General features: G+C 35.3%; 1 protein-coding gene across 1 annotated transcript in view; it reads right to left on the reverse strand.

Moving 5' to 3' along the window:
• ADGRB3 (adhesion G protein-coupled receptor B3) overlaps nucleotides 1-20,235 on the reverse strand; it is a 427,438-nt gene that overhangs the window by 87,552 nt on the left and 319,651 nt on the right. The window contains exons 17-19 of the mRNA XM_015859145.2: nucleotides 6,490-6,616; nucleotides 4,629-4,732; nucleotides 1,863-1,965 (exon numbers count right to left, since the gene is read on the reverse strand). Of these exons, the coding sequence (XP_015714631.1) occupies nucleotides 1,863-1,965; nucleotides 4,629-4,732; nucleotides 6,490-6,616 (334 nt within the window). The remainder of the gene's footprint in view (nucleotides 1-1,862; nucleotides 1,966-4,628; nucleotides 4,733-6,489; nucleotides 6,617-20,235) is intronic.

Genomic DNA, 20,235 nt, shown 5'->3' on the forward strand with positions numbered 1-20,235 from the left:
CATTTTGTTGATGGTACATTCTCAGATTAGTCTCTCGAAGGTACAATAAATTCACAGGTCACTGGAACTAGTGATAAAAAGTCTTCTGGTGCGTAACAAGCAGTATCTTCAATATAAAAAATATATTCTTCCTTTGATCCATCAGAGGTACTCCCTGTCTAGAAGCTCCCTGGTGGTACATGTATCAAGAGCAAGACATGGACTCAGAAAGAAGACAAGCTAAGTAAAAAGTGGTACTTTAGAGTCATTTTTTTTTCCAGCTGTATATTCAAAAAACCATGTGACATGTTGATTTTTCTGTCAATAATTTCCTCCGGACATCTCTATTCTTAGGATCAGCAGTTCACAAAAAGAATTCAATATAATCTCTTCACTTTTAGGATTTCAGTAAGCAGAAGCAAGGGAGCTCAAAGAGATTAAGATTCATAAAGAGGATGTTTTTTAGTTCAGTGTTCCCAGCGTAAAACATTTAAGTAAAGCTGACAACATACCTCAGGAATACATTCTCAAATACACCATTCTGGTGCACTCAAACCTCAATTCCACAATGGCAATACAGCCTTGAAATTGATAATAACATACTATACATGACAGTGTATGTTAGTATGGAAATTCTAGAGAGGTTAAATCTTTCTTCTACCTTCCACTGTTACTGGCATTCTGAAGTCAGCTATAGATGTTCAACTTTTTTTATCTGAACAAAGTCTGTGACAGTCTTGTGGTTTCCCTCTATAAAATCATATTTTGCTTGCTTGCAACTCTACACAATTTCAAAATGTTGAACACACTAATACCTTAATTTCAATAAGTTTGTTAAGTTTTGCACTGGAAATAATTTTTGGTTTTGAATATGTCTTTCAAAGTATAGCAATATCACTCCTATTGAGCTTATGATACGTCTGTCAGCTAAATTTCTAAGAACTCATCTGAAAATAATAAATGGCTAATTGTAGATTAAGTAGAAACTCTAATTACAGCAGAATGATGAAGGAATTTCATTGGATATTGAGAAAAATCAACATGAGCAGTGCATTATGCAATATAAAACGCGGGGCTAAAGAATTATTTCACAGGTTTTTGCTCTCTGCAAACTTCAACACCACTCTATTACCTACAGACCTATCTGCCAGTTACATTCTATTTTATATTCCAAGCTATTAGGTAGCTACAGATAATTTTAAACAATCATTTGCTGTCACTGCTAAAAGTTGCCCAACATCAGTAGGCGCTGACTGAGTGGCTCCTCCAAACACTAACACAGCCCTGTTCTGCAGGAAAGAGGCAAATGATGAGTGTGTTCAGAAAGTCTGAGAACAGATTACTAATAAATCAGCAGTCTACCACTAAATAAGATATGCAGGGTCGTTACTTTCTTATAGCTACATCAGTCAGAGATTTAACAGTTCTATAGCTTGTTATGATGTCTGTCTGTGCACTTTTTCAAGAGTAGTACTCTAACTTCTGAGCAATCTCCACTTGCCTTTCGAGTACCAGTGCGTTAATAAAAAGACAAAAAAAAAAAAAAAAAAAAGTAGCACAATCCTATTACAACTATTATAATGAATCCGAATTTGTGCTTTTGATGTGGAGTCTTTGAACTTTTTGCTTTGAAATTTACTCAGAAAACATACAAGTCTACCAAGGAGAGCACAGCTTATCCAGAGGGAACAATACCAAAAGGGATTTCTGGAGGGGCAAAAATAACTGAAACACAGTAAATATTTTTCCTTGTCGGTTAGTAGCCCACCAAAAATGCAAACTCCTATGAACAAAGGACTAAATAAATGCAATTATTTTAAGGAAAACACAAATAAAATAGAAGCAAGAATACTTAAGTGCAAATGCAACAGAATCTGCCATACCTTGTTATGCGTCTGAGTTTGTCCAACCAGGATAAGGATATTCGATGAGATAATAGACAGGCAGAAATTGATCAGAATTATTGACCTTTCAGATCTGATGTACCTGTTCAAAAAATAAATAAATAAATGAGAGTTTACAACCTTTTTAAAAGGAAAGCAACTATTAAATCACACAAAGTTTTAATGCAAATCTTAGAAATGCTAGAGAAAGGCACTCTACGATGTATTCTCTTGCTCAGAGTATCAGTGAGCCATTACATTTCAGACGTAAGAACTATGATATTTTCCTACATATTCCCTCTTGTATGTTTTTAAAAAAAAGCTTATGTCAACGGTTCTTTTCAAAACTAGGACAACAGTTTTCTGACATCATGCTGATGATAATGGGCTTGGACACATTCAAGTTTCTTCCCTGCTCTCTCCTTATCCCTGGGAATACCCACTGTTTGCATCAACCAGTCACAAAGGTAATTTCAGAAGCACAGGGTGATTTACATGAACAGAAGATCTGGTCTACATGCATAAGTAAGATGCAGATTAATTGACGATAATATAGGAATGTATATTGCAATGTATTGTTGTTATCATGATAACATTAATTTTGAAGTTACACCACCTTTACAAAATAATTTACGTATAGAAGTAGTAATACCATAAGATTTTCATCTTCATAAAACCTAATGCCAAAAATAGCTAATGCTTGTTCAGAAAGATTAAATTATAACAGTAAGCAGCAGACACTTTCTTGCCAACTAATTATACTCATTTTACAAGTACACTTAGGATGAAAAAGTACAAATGCTCTTACCTACTTCCTCACAAGATGCAAATGTTCACATTTTTCTGTACACAGCTTTTTATATGTTTGATCATAGAAATAGAATGATGATGGTTTCAACTGATGTACCATACTGACACAGTCACTAATAGAGTAAATGTTCATTGCTAAAGTAAGTGAAAGTTAAGGGTGCTCAGTTATATGAAGATCAAGTCACATGTTAGAATATTTTATTATCTATACTGTATACTTTTCAATACAGTTTAATTGCTTTCTGTTCCTGATCTGTATGCCTATAGCTGACACTCTGAGGTCATAATAAGGGATGCTGCCCCCATAACAGATGTTGAGCAATGGATATACAATAGATCACAGTCCTTTTTGTTCAACTACAACTTAGGTAATACGTTGTTACTTTCTTTTTAGATAGGAAGAGAGAACAACCCTGATACTACAGCTCATTTTTTTTTTTCTTCCTAAAAATAGAATAGCGCTGTTAAGGCTGGGTTTATGTGTTTGAAAACAAATACTGGAAGTCTAGTGCCTTTGTCTACACAGTCAGTGTTCTGTTACTTTCCAACTTGACAACTATTGATTCACCTGAGCAAGATTCCAACACTGAGTATCTGTGGCCTATAAAAGATCTTAGTTGGGTAAATACAGTGTGCAAGGAGGAGCTCAGACAACTGACTTAAGGTTGGATGAGTTTTAGTTTCTCTGTTAATGCACTAGTTTTAGCCCTTCGTTACAGAAGAAAGTAAGGTAAAAAAGGGAAGATATTCCAAATACAAATACATAGACATGGGGTCAAATTTTCAACTTTCTTCCCACCTGCAGATTTGTAATAACAAACAATAGATTATATATACATCTCAGCTATCTTCTCTGTACATTTGGTTACTATATGCTTTCAAGACTTGTTCAATGAAAATTTTAATGCTGCAAATGATGGGCCACTCAGTACTCATATTTTCAAAATATCTAGATGATAGAAGACCATGATTTATCAGTTTTCTTCAGCTGGAGGGATGCAGAACCCATGTTAGGTCCTCTATAATACATTACATTGTTTTCTCAGCTTGAAAGTTAGACAATGGAGAAGACCAGCTTCATTGAGCATGACAGTATTTCTTTCCAAGTGCTAAACATGACAGAGTGCAAAAATAACACTAAAATTCTTTGGAAATACTCTTCCAGAAATATTCTTAGCTTTGACAGACAGGAATTTATAATTCTTACACTTATTATAACTTATGTGACTAGATGCTCTATATTTATTATATATCTGTCTAATCTTGTGAATTTCTGAGGCTCCATAAAAGAGTGAAAGTCAAAAAGGGTGTAAAATCAAACCGCTTCTAAAAGAAAAACCTTACTTACTTTACATTTCTCTAAAAAGTACTACTTTCTCCCTGTTCTTCTTTACCAAAGATTTTTTTTTCTTTTATTATGGAAAAAGTTAAGTGAAAACCCAGGTTCAATTTTTAAAAAAATTATATACTTATTAATTTATGTGACATTTCCTCTCACTTTCCACACTAACACTTCATGTTATTTCTCACAGATCTCAAAATTAGCCACATCACAAATTGTTTTCTCTATGACTGTCTACTGCAAATTTGAAACAATACTTCCATGTATTAAACTTAGAATAGAAAGAAAGTCCATTATTGGACAGTACCAGCACACTATTTGAGACTACTTTATTTTCTTACATGAAATACAGTACACAGAAGAACCAAGTAAAGTGTTCATTAGTGCTATGAATACCTCACCAAAAAAGCAATATCATTCATGCTAAAGAGGGGAAAGATGAGTTGGCTGTACCGCTGCTAGTAGGCCAAGAGAGGAAAACTAATCAATCACATCAATAGACTTAGCAATGAAAAAAAATGCTTTCCCCTAAATAATACATGCTTAATCTAATGGTGTCTTTAAACTTTAAATCAACTAAATACAACTATGTATTCACATTCAACTTTACATACCTCCATAGCGCTGCATAGACAACTGCTAGGGTGACCAAGGCCAAACAAGAAAGACCACTGCCTACTATTAAGGTTACTGAGGGTGTACCAGATGATTCCATGATCTGTAGGTTACAACAGATAACTATGAAGGAAACCATTCACCAGAAGTTAAAACAACAGGTCAAAATACAAAAAAAAAAAAAAAAAAAACCCAACAAAAACAAACAAACAAAAAAAAGCAATAAAGTAAATATATTATAAAATCAGACAGTATCAGAGATAGCTTCAGTAATGTTATATATAAAGTAGAAATCAACTTAATTCCAAAACTGATACATACATAAATCTGAGATCTGTTTAATTATTGATACAACCCTCAGAGGCCTCTGAGCTTTGAGCTTTAAAATAGCTTAGAATATCTGTGTAATTTTTCGAGAAACAAAGAAAGTAGTAACATTATGATGTGATAGAAAACTATGACATGAACACACATTTAAAATACCCTCCAGTTAAAATTATTTTTTTTAAAAAAATTGTCTTGAGAAACAATTTTTGGAATTGTGTATTAAAGAAACAGGTTGATTTTATAATAGTAGTATATTAAAGACCTTTCACTAATTTTTCCAAGAAATTGATTCATGATTATTGTAGAATTATCAAACTTTCTGAGTTTTAATAACTTTGACTTCCATCTACCGTTCTTGCACAGTTAATTTCCTTGGGCCTCTGATCATATAGAAAGAATGGCAAGACACATATGGCAACAATATCATAAGTATTTCAAATTAAGAGTTAATTAGATTGAAATCTGTTTCTCTGTAAAACAGAAAAATAAATAAATGACCTTGAAAAGAAAGTAGCTTTTCCTGCTATGAAGAAAGCTACTACTGTCAGATATAAGGCAAGGTTTTCCCTCCATGCGTAGGTGTTCATGTTCTGTAATAGATATGGTCTTTGCTAATGAAAATTGAAAAAAAAAAAATAAAATGATAAGTTTGAAAGGATTTGGTGCCTGATTTATAAAAACTCTGTTTAAAGCCTCAGGGAGGTATGGCAAATTAGATTTTATCAAGATATCTTTCATCACCCAAATGAGAGAAAATGCTAATATACTTTTAGGCCACATCTCAGTCAGAAAGTAACATTTTATTTCAGACACTTTGTTCCAAGCTGATCTACTTTGCTATTAAAGAGTCTGATCATATGTTTGCTAAACCAAGAAAATAAAATGAAGTCTGTACGTGATAACTTCACAAATATTTGCTTTTCAGCTATTTTTTACATTCAGAAATACTGTCTGCTGATATCCTTCATGTTCACTCTTTTACATGAAATTTTGATTATTTTTCTTACACTGTATCAGAGACTACACTGAAAATCTCTCCTGAAAATGTTCAATGCAGATATGCAATCTGTCTAACTACAGTATCTAGGATTTTCCTACCAAGAGCAATAATAAAGCCACCCTATACATTCCCCTGGAAAGGCTTGCAAATTTAAAAAGCTTGTTAAGTTGATAATTGTTCAATACAAAAGTTTTCAACACATTTACATCACCATTAGGCTATTTTTATTTTTTTTTTAAAGAAAACCGAAAAATAAAAAACCAAAAAGCAAAACCAAACAACCACACAGAGTTAAAGAACATGAAAATATCACAGAATCTGGAATTTGTTTCTCTGAGACACTGTGTACACCAGGAGACTAACAACATTAGCCTACCTGGAATATTAAACAATTCCTCAATGCAACGCCTGAAATATACCTGAGAGGAAAGCTCGACCAGCCCCCTCCCCCCTCTCCGCTTCCCCCCCCCACCCCCAACCCGCACTAGTGCTTTTGCATTAGAACAGGCTTTTTTTCCCCCTTCGTTACTTACTATTTCTCTAGGTTGCTGAGCCAAAATGGCGAAGGTAGAGAGACGATCACATAAGCATTTCGTATGGGATGCATCGGTAAGCACAGTTTTACATCCCTGGGTGGACCAGGTTCCCAAAGAGTCGTTCCTGCAAAGGAGAGAGAGAGAAAGGGGGGAAAAAAAAAATGGGGGTAATTACGCCTGACGGCCGATTCCGTGAGGAGACAATGCAGCTGAGCGGCGAGGTGTGCCGAGCAGCCCCGGACAGAGCGAGGCACTTCGCGTGGGGCAGGACCGGCCCCACGCCGGGCGCGGAGCGGGAGGCGCGGAGCTGTCCGGAGCCGTGGTGCTGACGGCCCGAAGCGTTGCGCTGCGCGGAGCCCCGCCAGCCGCGGCAGCAGCCGCCCCCTGCGCTGCCAGCCACCTCCGAGCCTCACCAGAGCACTGCGAAAAACTCATCGGGGGAAGAGGGGGAGGCTTTCTCTCTCACACTCTCTCCCCCCCCCCCCCACCCCCCCCTCCATTTTTTTCCCCCATACTAGCTCTTTTTCTGTCTCTTTTATATATATATAAATGTGGTGGCCATTACTTGTAGTCTCTTTTTGTTTTCTGTATGTGTATATATTTTTCCGTGTGCGTGGATAGTTTAAAGGCAGATGGTTCTCAAACGCCTGTCTGGGTTATGCCAGTTGGACAGGGAGATGCCGGATCTTCTGTTCCGATGCTTATTTTTGCTGAGGATTTTTTTTTTTTTTTTTTTTTTTTGGTTGTTTTTAGTGATCAGCCTTGGAAATTTCACCCTGGAAACGGCAGCATCAGATGCCTCCAACTCTTGCCTTAGCTCCAGCAGAGGGGTGGATTTCAATACAGCAGCACACAACATCACCAAAGAGACACACGAGTTCGCCCTCCAGACATCACTCAGTCAACTCGCCTTTCCCAAGCTCCCTCCCCCTTCGTGATTTCTTTTTCTTGGGGTGGCAGCAACACACTAACCCCAAGCCAAAGAGATCATTTACTGGTGCTTTTCACCAACCAGCCCTAAAGAAAACAAGATGATTAACACAGTCCCCGAATTCAATTAGACATTCAATATGCTAATGTGAGGTCTGAAACCCACCCCAGCAGAACAATAAAAATGGTATCAACCCACGTTTTCTTTGTGCGGGCAAGGAAAGAGAGAGGGAGAGACAAAAAAAAAATCATTCCTGACTTTTTTCCTGAACTGCAATGGAAGGGAGAGGGAAATCATTTCTACAGGAAAAAGAGGTTGGTTTCAACTAAATCAAACCTATTATCTTTACATATGTTATGTTTAGAGAACATCAATTGGGTTTCTTTCGTCTTGTTTCCCCTTCTCCATGTCCAGAGAGCAACTGCTGGACTCTGCTGCCAACAGCAGCATGTGCTCTGTCAATTCCTGTCAATATCACCTCAGGTCACTAAATGACTTGAGAACACAAAAATAACAGTGGAAGAAACAAAGTTGGGAAACAATAATTTTCAGTCACTGAGATCACTCTTGTTTCACCTCTTGTACCTCAACAACTTATCCTTATGTGTGGTTCTAAACACCAAGAGTCTTCATGAAAAAACAATTTGTTATCCCAAGTCCACTCTCAGAATGCAGTTTGCCACAGTCCACCTCCGCATTGTGCACCACTAGCTTTTGAACAAACAACAGATGTAACCCTTACCCACTATTGTCTTCATAACAGTATCCTCTAATAAATAAAACAAACAGTACCTGTGTGAAAATTGAGAGAAAATCACCATTCTTCAAGCGACTAAAGTTGTATATTAGCTTTCCTCTACAAACTGCCTTTTGGAGAGCCACATGCTAAATCAACATCCATTTTGAAATATATATCATTACACATTTTATACTCTGAAGCACTACCTTCTGGATAAACTAACTCATTTATTGTATTAACTTTCCTATCTCTTATCTTGTTGTGATATAGCCAAATGAAATGCATTGGGTGGTATTATTCATGCTGAGAACAAGATTTCATATACTGAATTCACCCTATGCTGGAAAACACAATGCATTCAGTTAACACTAAATCCTTGCAGATGGTGTCCAATGCAGAGACTTAGACAAGACCTAATTATAAAAGGTAGACAACCACAGAGATCAGTTTAATTTAAAACAAAACATCTGTTACAATTATATTTAAATTAGTATAAATCATGGGCAGTCCACCAGGTTTAGAGGGACTCATTCTGTTATTCAAGCCACTCATGCAAATGTAAAATTCCATTCAAACATTAGCTAAGCAGTTTGCTGTAGTACTCTGCCATCAGAAATTACAAATACAATTTGTATTCTGTAAAATTACTTGAATATTACTGAAAAATCAAATGGATTTTTCACAAACACTAGAATGAAGAAAGTATAATAATTGAACTTAACAATAAGATATTCACTGACGTGCTGGGAGCAGAGGCAGGCTAATATTGACATTTACTACATTACAGTCTTCATCTTCTTCTGTTTTTCTTTTTTTTCTTTTTTTCTTTTGTTTTATTCTCAGCAACATTATGTTTCAATAGGTAACAAATGAAATTCATTGATTAAATATGATTGAGCTCTATTTCTAATTAATGCAGTTGTAAAAAGAAAATCTCATTTATAAGCATATTTGTAGCCTGTTGAAATGATGGCTGACAGAATCTGTGCAGATTGTTACTAAGTCCATGAAAAAGATGGAATAATGAGCACGATCCAGTGGAAAAGTGTATCTGCAATTTGTTTCATGATGCTTATGCTTGCAGAACTGTAAGTATATGATTACTTACTCAGAGATGCTGGACATTTTGACCTGCTAGCATAAAATCACTATTTTGTTTTAGGTATAAAGTAAATAAAGAATGAAATTTGGATGGAATTTGAATGAAAATTGACTTTAAAAAGTTATACTATATTCATAAATTTCATTGCTACACTTGTTCAAATCAAATATTTCATCTATGATCATCTGTCCCTCCTGTAAAACAGCCTTCCTGTACTTGTCAGAATTGGATCCATATTTAGAAATTTCATTCCTTTTTGGCATGACTTTCTTTGAATATATGTCTACTGTTTAGGGCTATATGAATATGCAAAAGGCCACCTATTATTCCAGTGGATCTTTCTTGTTATACAGAAAGCTATAAAGGAGTGACAGGCAGTATTAACACATGTTCTATTTATATAAGGGAAAATTATCAAATTGAAGATAGGTAGCAAATATAGATGTAGATTCATGGCCATTATTGGCAATTTTGTACTGTTCCACGGAGTTACAGATGATTTAATCAATCTGGCAGAATTCCCATGATATAAGCAGAGGAATTCCCAAGAAGCAGATTCACCATTGCGGATCCTGTGTCATTCTGCAGTTTAAGCAGGTGTAAAAGTGGGGAAAACAGGGAAATGGAAAAAAAACATCGAAGTACGTAAACCAGTCTCACATGTCCATGGCTAATATGGCATAATCTATTCCCCCAAAAGAAACAACTCCAGAATTTCTATGTGAGAATGTCCTTCTCAGAGAACTCTTACAATTAGAGAAATGCCAGCATCTTTTCAAAACTCTGTCAGAGTTTGACGTAAACTTTTTAGTTCTCATCAGGACCTGGGTAAATACTGTGCACTAAAAATAATAACCAAATGATGTACAGAAGAAACATTTTAATTGTATGCAATGCCGCGGAAAAAATGTCATTTTTACTGTTTAATAATGTATTATGCAATACTGCATGGCATATATGATTCTCACTACTGTAAACAATGTTACGACTTTCTCAGATATTGAAAGGGAAATGCAGCTTATAGGATATTAACTATTTTTTAGAATAAAAGACCCAAATAATTCACAGCCATATCGGTCAGTCTGATAAAGGCTGCTGCATTTAATATGCTAGCAGTCATGCTTCCCTTAATTTGAAGTTTTTTTCTTAGTCTCATATCATGGCTTTTTTTCTCATTGTTCACATATTTGTTTAAAATTAGTAATATATATGTCTTACTAACTGCATTGTTCTGTCTACTTTAACACAGTTGTGACCAAAAATTAACTATGGCATTGCTGTCAAAACCACTCAATAAAGGACTTAACCACATTATATACACTATCTACCTCAAGCCGATTCTTGGGTTTTTGATCATTATGAAGAAAGAGTTTACATTTTGGCTATACATAGACGGTATTAGCTTATTTTAGTAATTTACTTGATGATTTATATATGTATCTAAAGTGGGATATTATATCTTTCATACCATTAGATTATGTTACTTAAATAGCAGAATAGAAAGCAGACTACATGGATGCTAGGAAACTATAACATCAGCTTTCCTAAGGTAACCTTAATTCTCCCAACTTCTTCAGTGTGTGCATTATTGTACCTACAAATACATTAAATAATTATGAGAAGAAAGGGGAAAATGCACACAATATTTTTGTTCACCTAGTATATGACATACAATTCACTTAAGGTCCTTCTGAAAAACATATTATTTACACCACTGTGCCTGTTCAGATGTGCAAGCTGGCATATTAGTGAAGATAAAGTCCTTTCAGCGCATGTTTACTTCTTTAACTCTGGATTTAAAATCTCAGGGGAGCTATAGGAAATTCAAACTTCAGGAATCTCCTTTTAAGTTGTGCATCTCTATGTCTAAGGCACGACCTAACCCTTAGTATACATAATTTCTGCTGTGGTCGATCTTATTCCTGCAGTAGTATATGTCAACATCTGGTCTATCTCCATAGTTTTTCCTAATGAACAGACAAACAAACCAACCCAAACACACTGCCAACAACAAAAAAGATAAATGCAAACCCTTTGCATAATAATGTAACACATAAAAACTGTAGTTTACCAAAGCATTGTTTACCCTGAAGTTGTTACTGTAATTAACAATATGTCTCAGGTGTTATTTTTTCCCCCTATGCAAGTTAGAAAAAAAAAAAACAACAACATTAAATTTTGAAGATGAAAAATAATAGAATGTACTAAAATATCTGTCATATGACTATGTCTAAAATATGACAAATGTCCTAAGAATTATCTCCGAATTTGTAAGATGTCAAAATAAAAAGCTGAGTGATGGATATTTCACAGTTGAACCTCGAACCGAAGCTCTATGAGGAGTTCAGTTACCAAAAGATTAAGGTCACTTTTCCACGTGAGGCACTGAATTGTATATTTTTCCACAACATCTTTGCAATTGTAGGTGTGTTTTTTTTTCTTTATTTCTTTGCTTTGTTTCCTTTTTTTTTTTCTTTTTTTTTTCCCCCAAAGAAAGTAGAAATTCTTGAAAATTTAATTTTAATTCTAATCCTTATATGTATAAAAAACAATTGATATTGGATTATTATAATTATTATTGATGTAAAATGAATGAATGCACATCTGGGCTGGAAGTCAAGTTTTAGTCCAATGTGATTTAAATTAGATGATATACTAAACCATAAAAAATATGTTTTACATGATATCAATTGTAGTTATAAGCATAGATTGTTACAGTAACGTTCTAATAATCTCCAACACATAACAAGATCCGAGGGAAGAACAAAAAATCCTTTGGTTGTCAGTTTGACTACTAAACAAATGTTTCATCCAAAAGAAAGATATGGATGTGAGTATTAATGCTTGAGGCAATATTTTACTTTTCTTTATATCCTTCCTGTCCATGCAGTTTAGGGCATAACAGTATGCATAATCTGTACTGTGATCAACAGTCTCCCTGATATTAGCATACTGTAAGTGTTTCAAAATGTAAAAGGAAAGGAAATTCTAAAGGAATACTATGATGAAGATAGTATAAAATAAATACTAGGAGTTTCCTGCCTCCTACAACAGAGTTCTCTACAATTGGTGTTCTGGACTACCACAATAAAGCAGACCTTCAGTACCTATTCACATTTTTATAAAATACTGGAAAAATTTCAGCTATTCTACTCTATTTTTCTGCGTTTTGTAGTTGTTATTGCTTTTGTTCATTTCTTTGTTTCTGGGAGTCCCATCAATGGTAATTTGAGCAAAAGCATTCTCCCCATTTTCCCAAGATTGTAGACAGAATCTGATGATGGGACATTCAAAAAACTGGGGAAAATAAATTCCTATCCATAGCTTTATCTCTGACTCTGTAAACAATCTCTCAGACAAAGCATAGAAGTAAAGACTGGGCACTCCTGCTGTGTACAGGCTACCAAAGCATGTCCCTATCTGCTAAGGTTTTATGATAAGTATGATTTCTTTGCCAATGGACCTAAAGGTTGAATGGAACATATGAGAAAATTTCCTTCCACAATATTATATTATTTCCTACAAAATATAGGAAGCAACAGAGAGACGTGTCTTATTTTCATAAAAGCTGTAAGAATTGAAGCATACTTATCAACACTACTACAGATTTCATAGTAAATTGCTGTCTCCCTTCTTGTTGATGTTCCATTTACTTAGTGTCAGTCATTAGTCTAATTCCGTCTTTCATTTGAATACAGTTTTGCTAAGTTCATTTATTATCGCAGAGGATAACAGTGAATGACCAAGACAAGAAGAATCATGTTACATTATGAAAGCACATATTGCTTAACTTGGAGTATATTTAGAAATAAGTCATCTTCAGTTAAACTTCATTTAAGTTGTTATAACAGATTTTGTTACTTGGTGCAAAAGATCATGCAGACACTTACTATATTAAAATACATATTCTCAAAGTTTTCAGTATTGAGTGTAAAAACATTCTGGATATGCAGAAAATCTCTCAATTTTGACCATATTAAATTTATAAGATAATATTATCAGATATTTAGTAGCTATATATATATATATATATATATATATATATATATATATATATATTTAGTTCAACAAATGATTTATTAGCTTTCATTTTTGCCCAAATCAATAAAGCCATTCATATTCATATGTTCAGATTATATAAATATTTGTGTAGATTTATGGTGATGTAAAGAAACTTTGCTATCTGGTATTTTTTCAATGATGAACCTGTGAGATCTTTCACACTATACTATTAATCATATGGAAACCAAGCAAAAAAGGTATGGTGTGATCTGCATATTGCCAAGGGCTTGAAAAAATTAGGGGCTCAGAAGTTTCTCCTGAAAATTAAGAATGTCAAATCCTAGATCAGGGTAGTAACTATCTTTAATGTTTCTTAAAAATGACAAGATCAGTAAAAAGTACAGACGTATAATTATTTCAAGTTTCAAGGTCAGCTATGACCAGCAGGGAGAGAAATAAATTTGAATAATAACAGAAGGGAAGTAGCATAGGCTAATATTCCATCACTGTTACTACTGCAATATCCTATGTTATTCTGGATTGGAAGACATGATAAAACTTAAAGCAGAACTTGTCTGTTCTGCACTTAGAGCAGCAATTTTCCACCTATGGTGACTAGAATTCTAAGGGAACATCTGTATCAGCTCACTGCTCGTAAGTCCATGGGGCCAAATGGTACCCACCCAGAGTGTTGTAGGAATTAACAGATGTTATAGTTCTATATCTCCCAGTAATTTAGCAAAGGCTGTGGGAGTCTGGGGAGATCTCCGCTGACTGAAACTAACCAATTTTAAAATGCATTTTAGAAATGGTATTTCAAATCTGCATGAATTTGATCCAATATCCAAATCTTATCTATACAGTGGCCTTTCAGTTCCTGAAGTGGTCCTATAGCAAAGTTGGGGAGGGACTCTTTACAAGGGCATGTAGCAATGAGATGAGGGGAAATGGCTTTAAATGGGAAGAGAGCAGATTTAGACTAGATATTAGGAAGGAATCCTGTACTGTAAGGGTGGTGAGACATTGGAACAGGTTGTCCAGAGAAGTTATGAATGAACCCACCCTGAAAGCATTCAAGGCCAGGCTGGATGAGACTTTGAGCAACCTGGTCTAATGGGAGGTTTCCCTGCCTATAGCAGGGGGTTGGAACCCAAGCCATTGTATGATTCTATGCATACTATATCTGCCTACAAGAAGAGCATGAGAAAAGATCCAGGAAACTACTGGCCTATCTGTAACTTTTCCAGTCCCTGAAAAAGTTATCGAGAAAATTATCCTAGGGGATTATTGAAAGGCACTTAGAAAACAAAGCTATTATCAGGCATAATCATTGTGGTTTCATCTCAGGAAAGTCTTGTCTTATTACTGTAATCTCCTTCTACATTAAGATCACCTACTTAGTGGATGAAGGAAGGGTAGAGGAAGTAATCTTTCTGGATTTGAGTAAGGCCTCTGATATTGTTCCTACACCACCTTTCTGGACAAATTGTTCAACAGTGAGATAAATAAGTAGACACTACACTGGGTGATGAACTGGCTCAATGCTAGAACTCAAAGGGTTATAGTAAATGGAGCTACATCTGGCTGGTGGAAGTTCAGCAGCAGAGTTCCCAAGGACTTAGTTCTAAGTCCTGTTCAACATTTTTATCAATGCAGAAGTTGAATATAACATAGAATCATAGAATTCTTAGAGTTGAAAGGGACCCTGAAAGGTCATGTAATTCAATTCTCCTGTAATGAACAGGGACACCACAGCTAGATCAGGTTGCCCAGGGCCTGATCTAGCCTTGCCTTGAAAGTCTCCAGGGATGGGGCATCCACCACCTCTCTGGGTAACCTGTTCCAGTGCCTCACCACCCAGACTGCAAAAGACTTTTTACTTACAGCTAACTTAAATCTACCCTGTTTGAGCTTGAAACCGTTTCCCTTTGTTCTATCACCACAGACACGGCTAAAGAGTGTGTCCCCTTCTTTCCTTTAGCTCTACTTTAGATACTAAAAGGCTGCTATCAGGTCACCTTGGTGCAATTTGATTTGATTCTGTACTGTCCTGTCCTATTATATACTATTCCATCCCATCCCATCCCATCCCATCCCATCCGATCCCATCCCATCCTCATCCTCCCTCCCTCCGCATTCCCATCCACATCTTCCTATTCCTTGAGTATCCCCATTCCTTATCTAATCCTATCCTATCCTATCCTATCCTATCCTATCCTATCCTATCCTATCCTATCCTATCCTATCCTATCCTATCCTATCCTCTTGTCTGCTCTGCTCTGCTCTGCTCTGGCAATGTTTTGAATTAGGTTTCAGAGATGCCAACTAAAATATAGGAATAAAATTAAGCCACAAAAAGAGAAAGCCAGAAGAGACATGTTAAGCCATCAGACACTGGAATGATGCTCATTGTTCTGGTGATGCAGAAGAGAGCTTTTGGAGCTAGGCATATACATGCTAATTTTCAAAATCTTAAAGACAGTACCACTTCAAAATGCCCAGTGGAGCCTGTTTTACATTGCAATTCAGTGTTTTCAGTTTTCTTCCCTGCCAGAAGGTTTTGAATAGATACTTTGCAACAGATGGCCTAACCAACAAACTACTGTGTATGCTGGTCTGGGAGTACCCTGACTCCTGTTGAGGCAGGTGCTCATTGAACTTAACCAAGGCATGGACTTTGTGGCTGTACTTCAAGAAAGCAGAGTTTGGAATCTGCATTCAAGTTCCTGTTCCACTTCATATTAATTATTGAGGAATCTGAACATTAAAACAACAGCATTAAAAGCTCCCTGACAATCCTCATATTCTATATATTACTTTGTATTCTAAATGCACTTTGAAAAAAAAATAAAAATAAATGAATTCAATCCTGGAACATAGTTTAAAATGTTACAGAATACACTAGGAAAATAAATAAAATGGATAATTTGCTCTATTGACATCAAGATGTCAGCAGCATTCTTAATCCAGATGATACTCTGCAACATTTTCTAAACATTCAGTTTAGAAAGAGTTCTGTTTTCCATATACGTTCAGACCCAGATTATGTCCTTTGCCTTGTGTATGGCACTTGGTCTTTAAAAAATCTTGTTTTGCAAGTCCTTCCCAGGAATTTCAACAGATCTAATCTATTTTTCTTCAAATGAACTAATTTATTTTTTATTTGGGAGAATATCTCATTAAGTACTTTTTCTTTCTTTCTTTCTTTCTTTCTTTCTTTCTTTCTTTCTTTCTTTCTTTCTTTCTTTCTTTCTTTCTTTCTCTCTTTCTTCTTCTTCTTCTTCTTCTTCTTCTTTTTTTTTTTTTTTTTCCCTTGGAGAAGTCTCTTTGTTTGATCAGATGTTATCTCGTGTACCTGACTGGCTAATTAACAACTCTTGTTTCAATAAGAGTAATATTTATCACCTTATTCTGTCCCCATTGAGTCAGCGTGCACCCTGAATGAACCTTCATCACAGTTTTTATTGGATATCATTCTGAACATTAAAAATACACTTGATACAAATATCTCAACAGGAGAAATGCATATTGCTTGCTGTTGGCTCTTAACTGGGATCAGACACATACTAATTAGCCAATTTTAATTGAAAAGGAATTCATAGTGATGACGTCTAATATCTTCTGCAGGATATACTTCCTACATTGAAAACCTTAACTTTAGATCTGTAAGACTCAGTAATCTTCCCTTTTCATACAGTCAATGTTTAGCTTTAATGTGAAAGAGTAGGAAAAATGGTGAACAAAGGAAGTATGAGAAGCTTCCCTATTTCAAAATGCCCTATAGCTTGAAGATTAGGTCATTACTCTGGAAAGGTTCCCAATCTTGCAAGCAGGGATCTGACCTTAGTTAAATCTCTCCTAACCTGGATGAATTTCCAAAAGAACTAAAGTGCAGGTTGTGTTGTGTTTGTTTATTTGTTTTATTTGGTCCCTGTTTGATGTAGCACCCAAATTTCTGCTAAGCCAAGGCACTGTGAAGAATGACAGACAGATGACTTGTTTATGTAACCTAATGAAAGGTAATACTAAGGCACTTCTGAGCACACTAGAATGAAGACTTGGTGGACAAACACCTTAACATAAGAGTCATAAAATCGTCTGGGTTTAGGATTCTGCAGACTTGTATGGAGAATGGAAAGGAGGTCTGATAAAACCTAGTAAGGACTGAGGTACCTGTAGTGGAAGGTAACTGTCTCATGTAACTCCTGAGGCTTTATTAAAATGGTGTAATGCAACAAACTGTTGCAAGAAGTTCGGGTGTGGTGACTTTTGTATATGCTGATAGTAAATGTAATACAAAATAGCTAAACACATATCTTTTCTACAGTGTTTTTTTACAAAAATGATTAAAAAGCAAAACTTAACAACCCAGACATTGTTAAAGTTGATAGACGATAGATTTGGAATTAATTCCTATGACATTAAAAAGCCAAGCATCTTTTTTTTTTCCCTTTCTTTTCTTTTTTCTTTTTTTTTCTTTTTTAAATTATAGAATATTTATTTATTTATTTATTTATTTATTTATTTATTTAAGATACGGGATAACTACTGTGATTACAGTGTAAAATAAGTTCAAGTACCATATTAGATAATTGAGGTTCTGCTTTAAAAAGAAAAAAATAGATTTAACACTCATCTCCTTAGTGTATCCTGAATTTTCTGAACTGGACTTAGCCCAGCTACTGTTGCCTGTCAATAAAGCTTATTACTCTAGGACATAATAATGTGGCTTCCAGATTCAGAATAGTTTGAGTGCAGGTACTTTGGAATGCCTTTGTGTGAGCTATTGCTCATCTAAATCTTCGTGAGTTGATGTGTTCAGTGAACAACTGTCCACTAACAGTAAATTACACCAAAACTTCTGCACTCTCAGGAAACAGATACATACAGTGTCTTGCTTCTAGAATTTCCTACAACTATTGATGTCTTTTCTACACCAAGAGAATAAAATATGATTAGTAAACAGAAAATAGCGTCAATTGACACAATTTTTAGTACTGCTTCACATCTGTTCACTGGTAGTGTTGCCTAAGACAAAGTCAGCTGATACTGGTAATCTCTGAAGATAATGTTTGTTGTTTTTTGAGGTTTTTTGTTTGTTTGTTTTTGTTTTGTTTTTTTCTTTTCTGTGTGTGTTTGCTTGCTTGCTTTGGGTTTTGATGATTGTTATTGTTGCTTTTCGTAAGATTTATTAGTAGAGAAGCTAGAAGGAAGTGTGCATCATCACAAAGCATCACAGCACGTTATTTCAGATGCTTAAGTCCTCCATATTTCAACTAAGAAGTGCTGAAAAAAGGATGAGGGTCTGCTCCATTACATGTATGAACACTGAAAACTAAATATGAGAGATTATGCTAACTAGTATAATGCTCAGTGTTGCAGAGGAGGCCACTGTGGTGGGCAGCAGACCTGGTACATCTAGGTTGAAAAAGACAACATACATTTGTAACAACCATATATCTGGAAGTCAGAGAAAATAAAATGAACACATGAAAACATCTAATATTCTAGCTACTTTCTTCTGTCTCTTTAGAATATTTTTCTGTGTTTGGCTTCCTTAAGAGAAACAGAACAAGAATCCATTATATTCTGCAAAAGCAGAGGATACCATAATAGCCTTTTCTTCTATGTGCTGCTGAATGTGATGCACTCTTCAGCCTTTGGATAATGTAGAATAGGACTGGAGAAGTGTCCCAAAATTAACAATGTTAAAATATTAATATTCAGATATTAATAATAATTAATAATAATTAATAATAATTAATAATTAATAAGGCATAGCACCTTTCAGATTATAGCCTTAAAACAGACATGGGCAGCATCATCCTGAATCTCAATATGAGATGCAAGAAAGGTAAGATGCCCTGAGGATTCAAGGCCAAAATGAAAGCCTGAAGGTAAATTTTTCCTAGGCCCAAAAGAAAATGCTATATTTATTTTATTCTGTCTCTGTAAAGAGGGTTCATATCCTATTTTGATGTTTATAACTTTGTATCACACACACTACTGAAAATATATGAAAATATATATCTAAAATCATACATAGAAACATAGAATCCAAGAAAATCCTGAATTGGAAGGGACTCGCAAAGATCACTGAGTCCAACTCTTGTCTCCACCCAAAATCAAACCCTACAAGAATGTTGTCCATAGACTCCGAGCAGCCTGAGGCCATGACCACAGCCCTGGGGAGCTTGCTCCATTCCCTTTGTCCTCTGGTGAAGAACCTTTTCCCTATATCCAATGTGAACCAGCTTCATGCCATTAACTTAATTCAGCTAATACAGCAGTTTCAGCATAATGACATGAACAGCATACAGCAAGTTGTCCATCTGTGTGTCTGAAGTTTGTTGTATAAATAGGCATTCTTAAGCTGAACACTCCAAATCTGATCTGCCATTCCTTTCAGACACGCTGCTACAAGCAGAAACTGCTACAGCATCTTCTTAAACATTGAAGTAATTTACATTCTGTTGTGTTCTCACACTACACTATATTTTAAAAGTGCAATAAATAAAGAATATCATTAATTTAGATTACATTACTCAATATGAATTATATACAGACTTTTTAGTACATGAAGCTTATTAGCTAGAATATATCTCCCAGAGAATACACAATGATGAGTACAATTGCAAGTGCATATAGAGCATTCCAGGCAACATCAAGAATCCACTTCATGTCAGGGCATGATGTATATTGATTGGACCTGTGAGCTTCAATGGAATACCTTGAGTGTAACTCACATAAGAGCCTGGCACTATATTTTGATCTCTCAGATAGCTAAATAGTATGTAAAATTACATGTAAGTAAATATCTTTTTATTGACTATGCATCAAAGAGAATGTGCATTTTAATTCATATCATGTCAAGCTTCTGATGTGTTCTTCAGTTATATTAGTTTTTGGCAGGGGTTTAGATAGCAAAACAGAAAACACAATTTTTCCACTCTAAAAAAGTTCATAGCA

The sequence above is a fragment of the Coturnix japonica genome, chromosome 3 (genome assembly GCF_001577835.2).
Source record: "Coturnix japonica isolate 7356 chromosome 3, Coturnix japonica 2.1, whole genome shotgun sequence".
Lineage (NCBI taxonomy): Eukaryota > Metazoa > Chordata > Aves > Galliformes > Phasianidae > Coturnix > Coturnix japonica.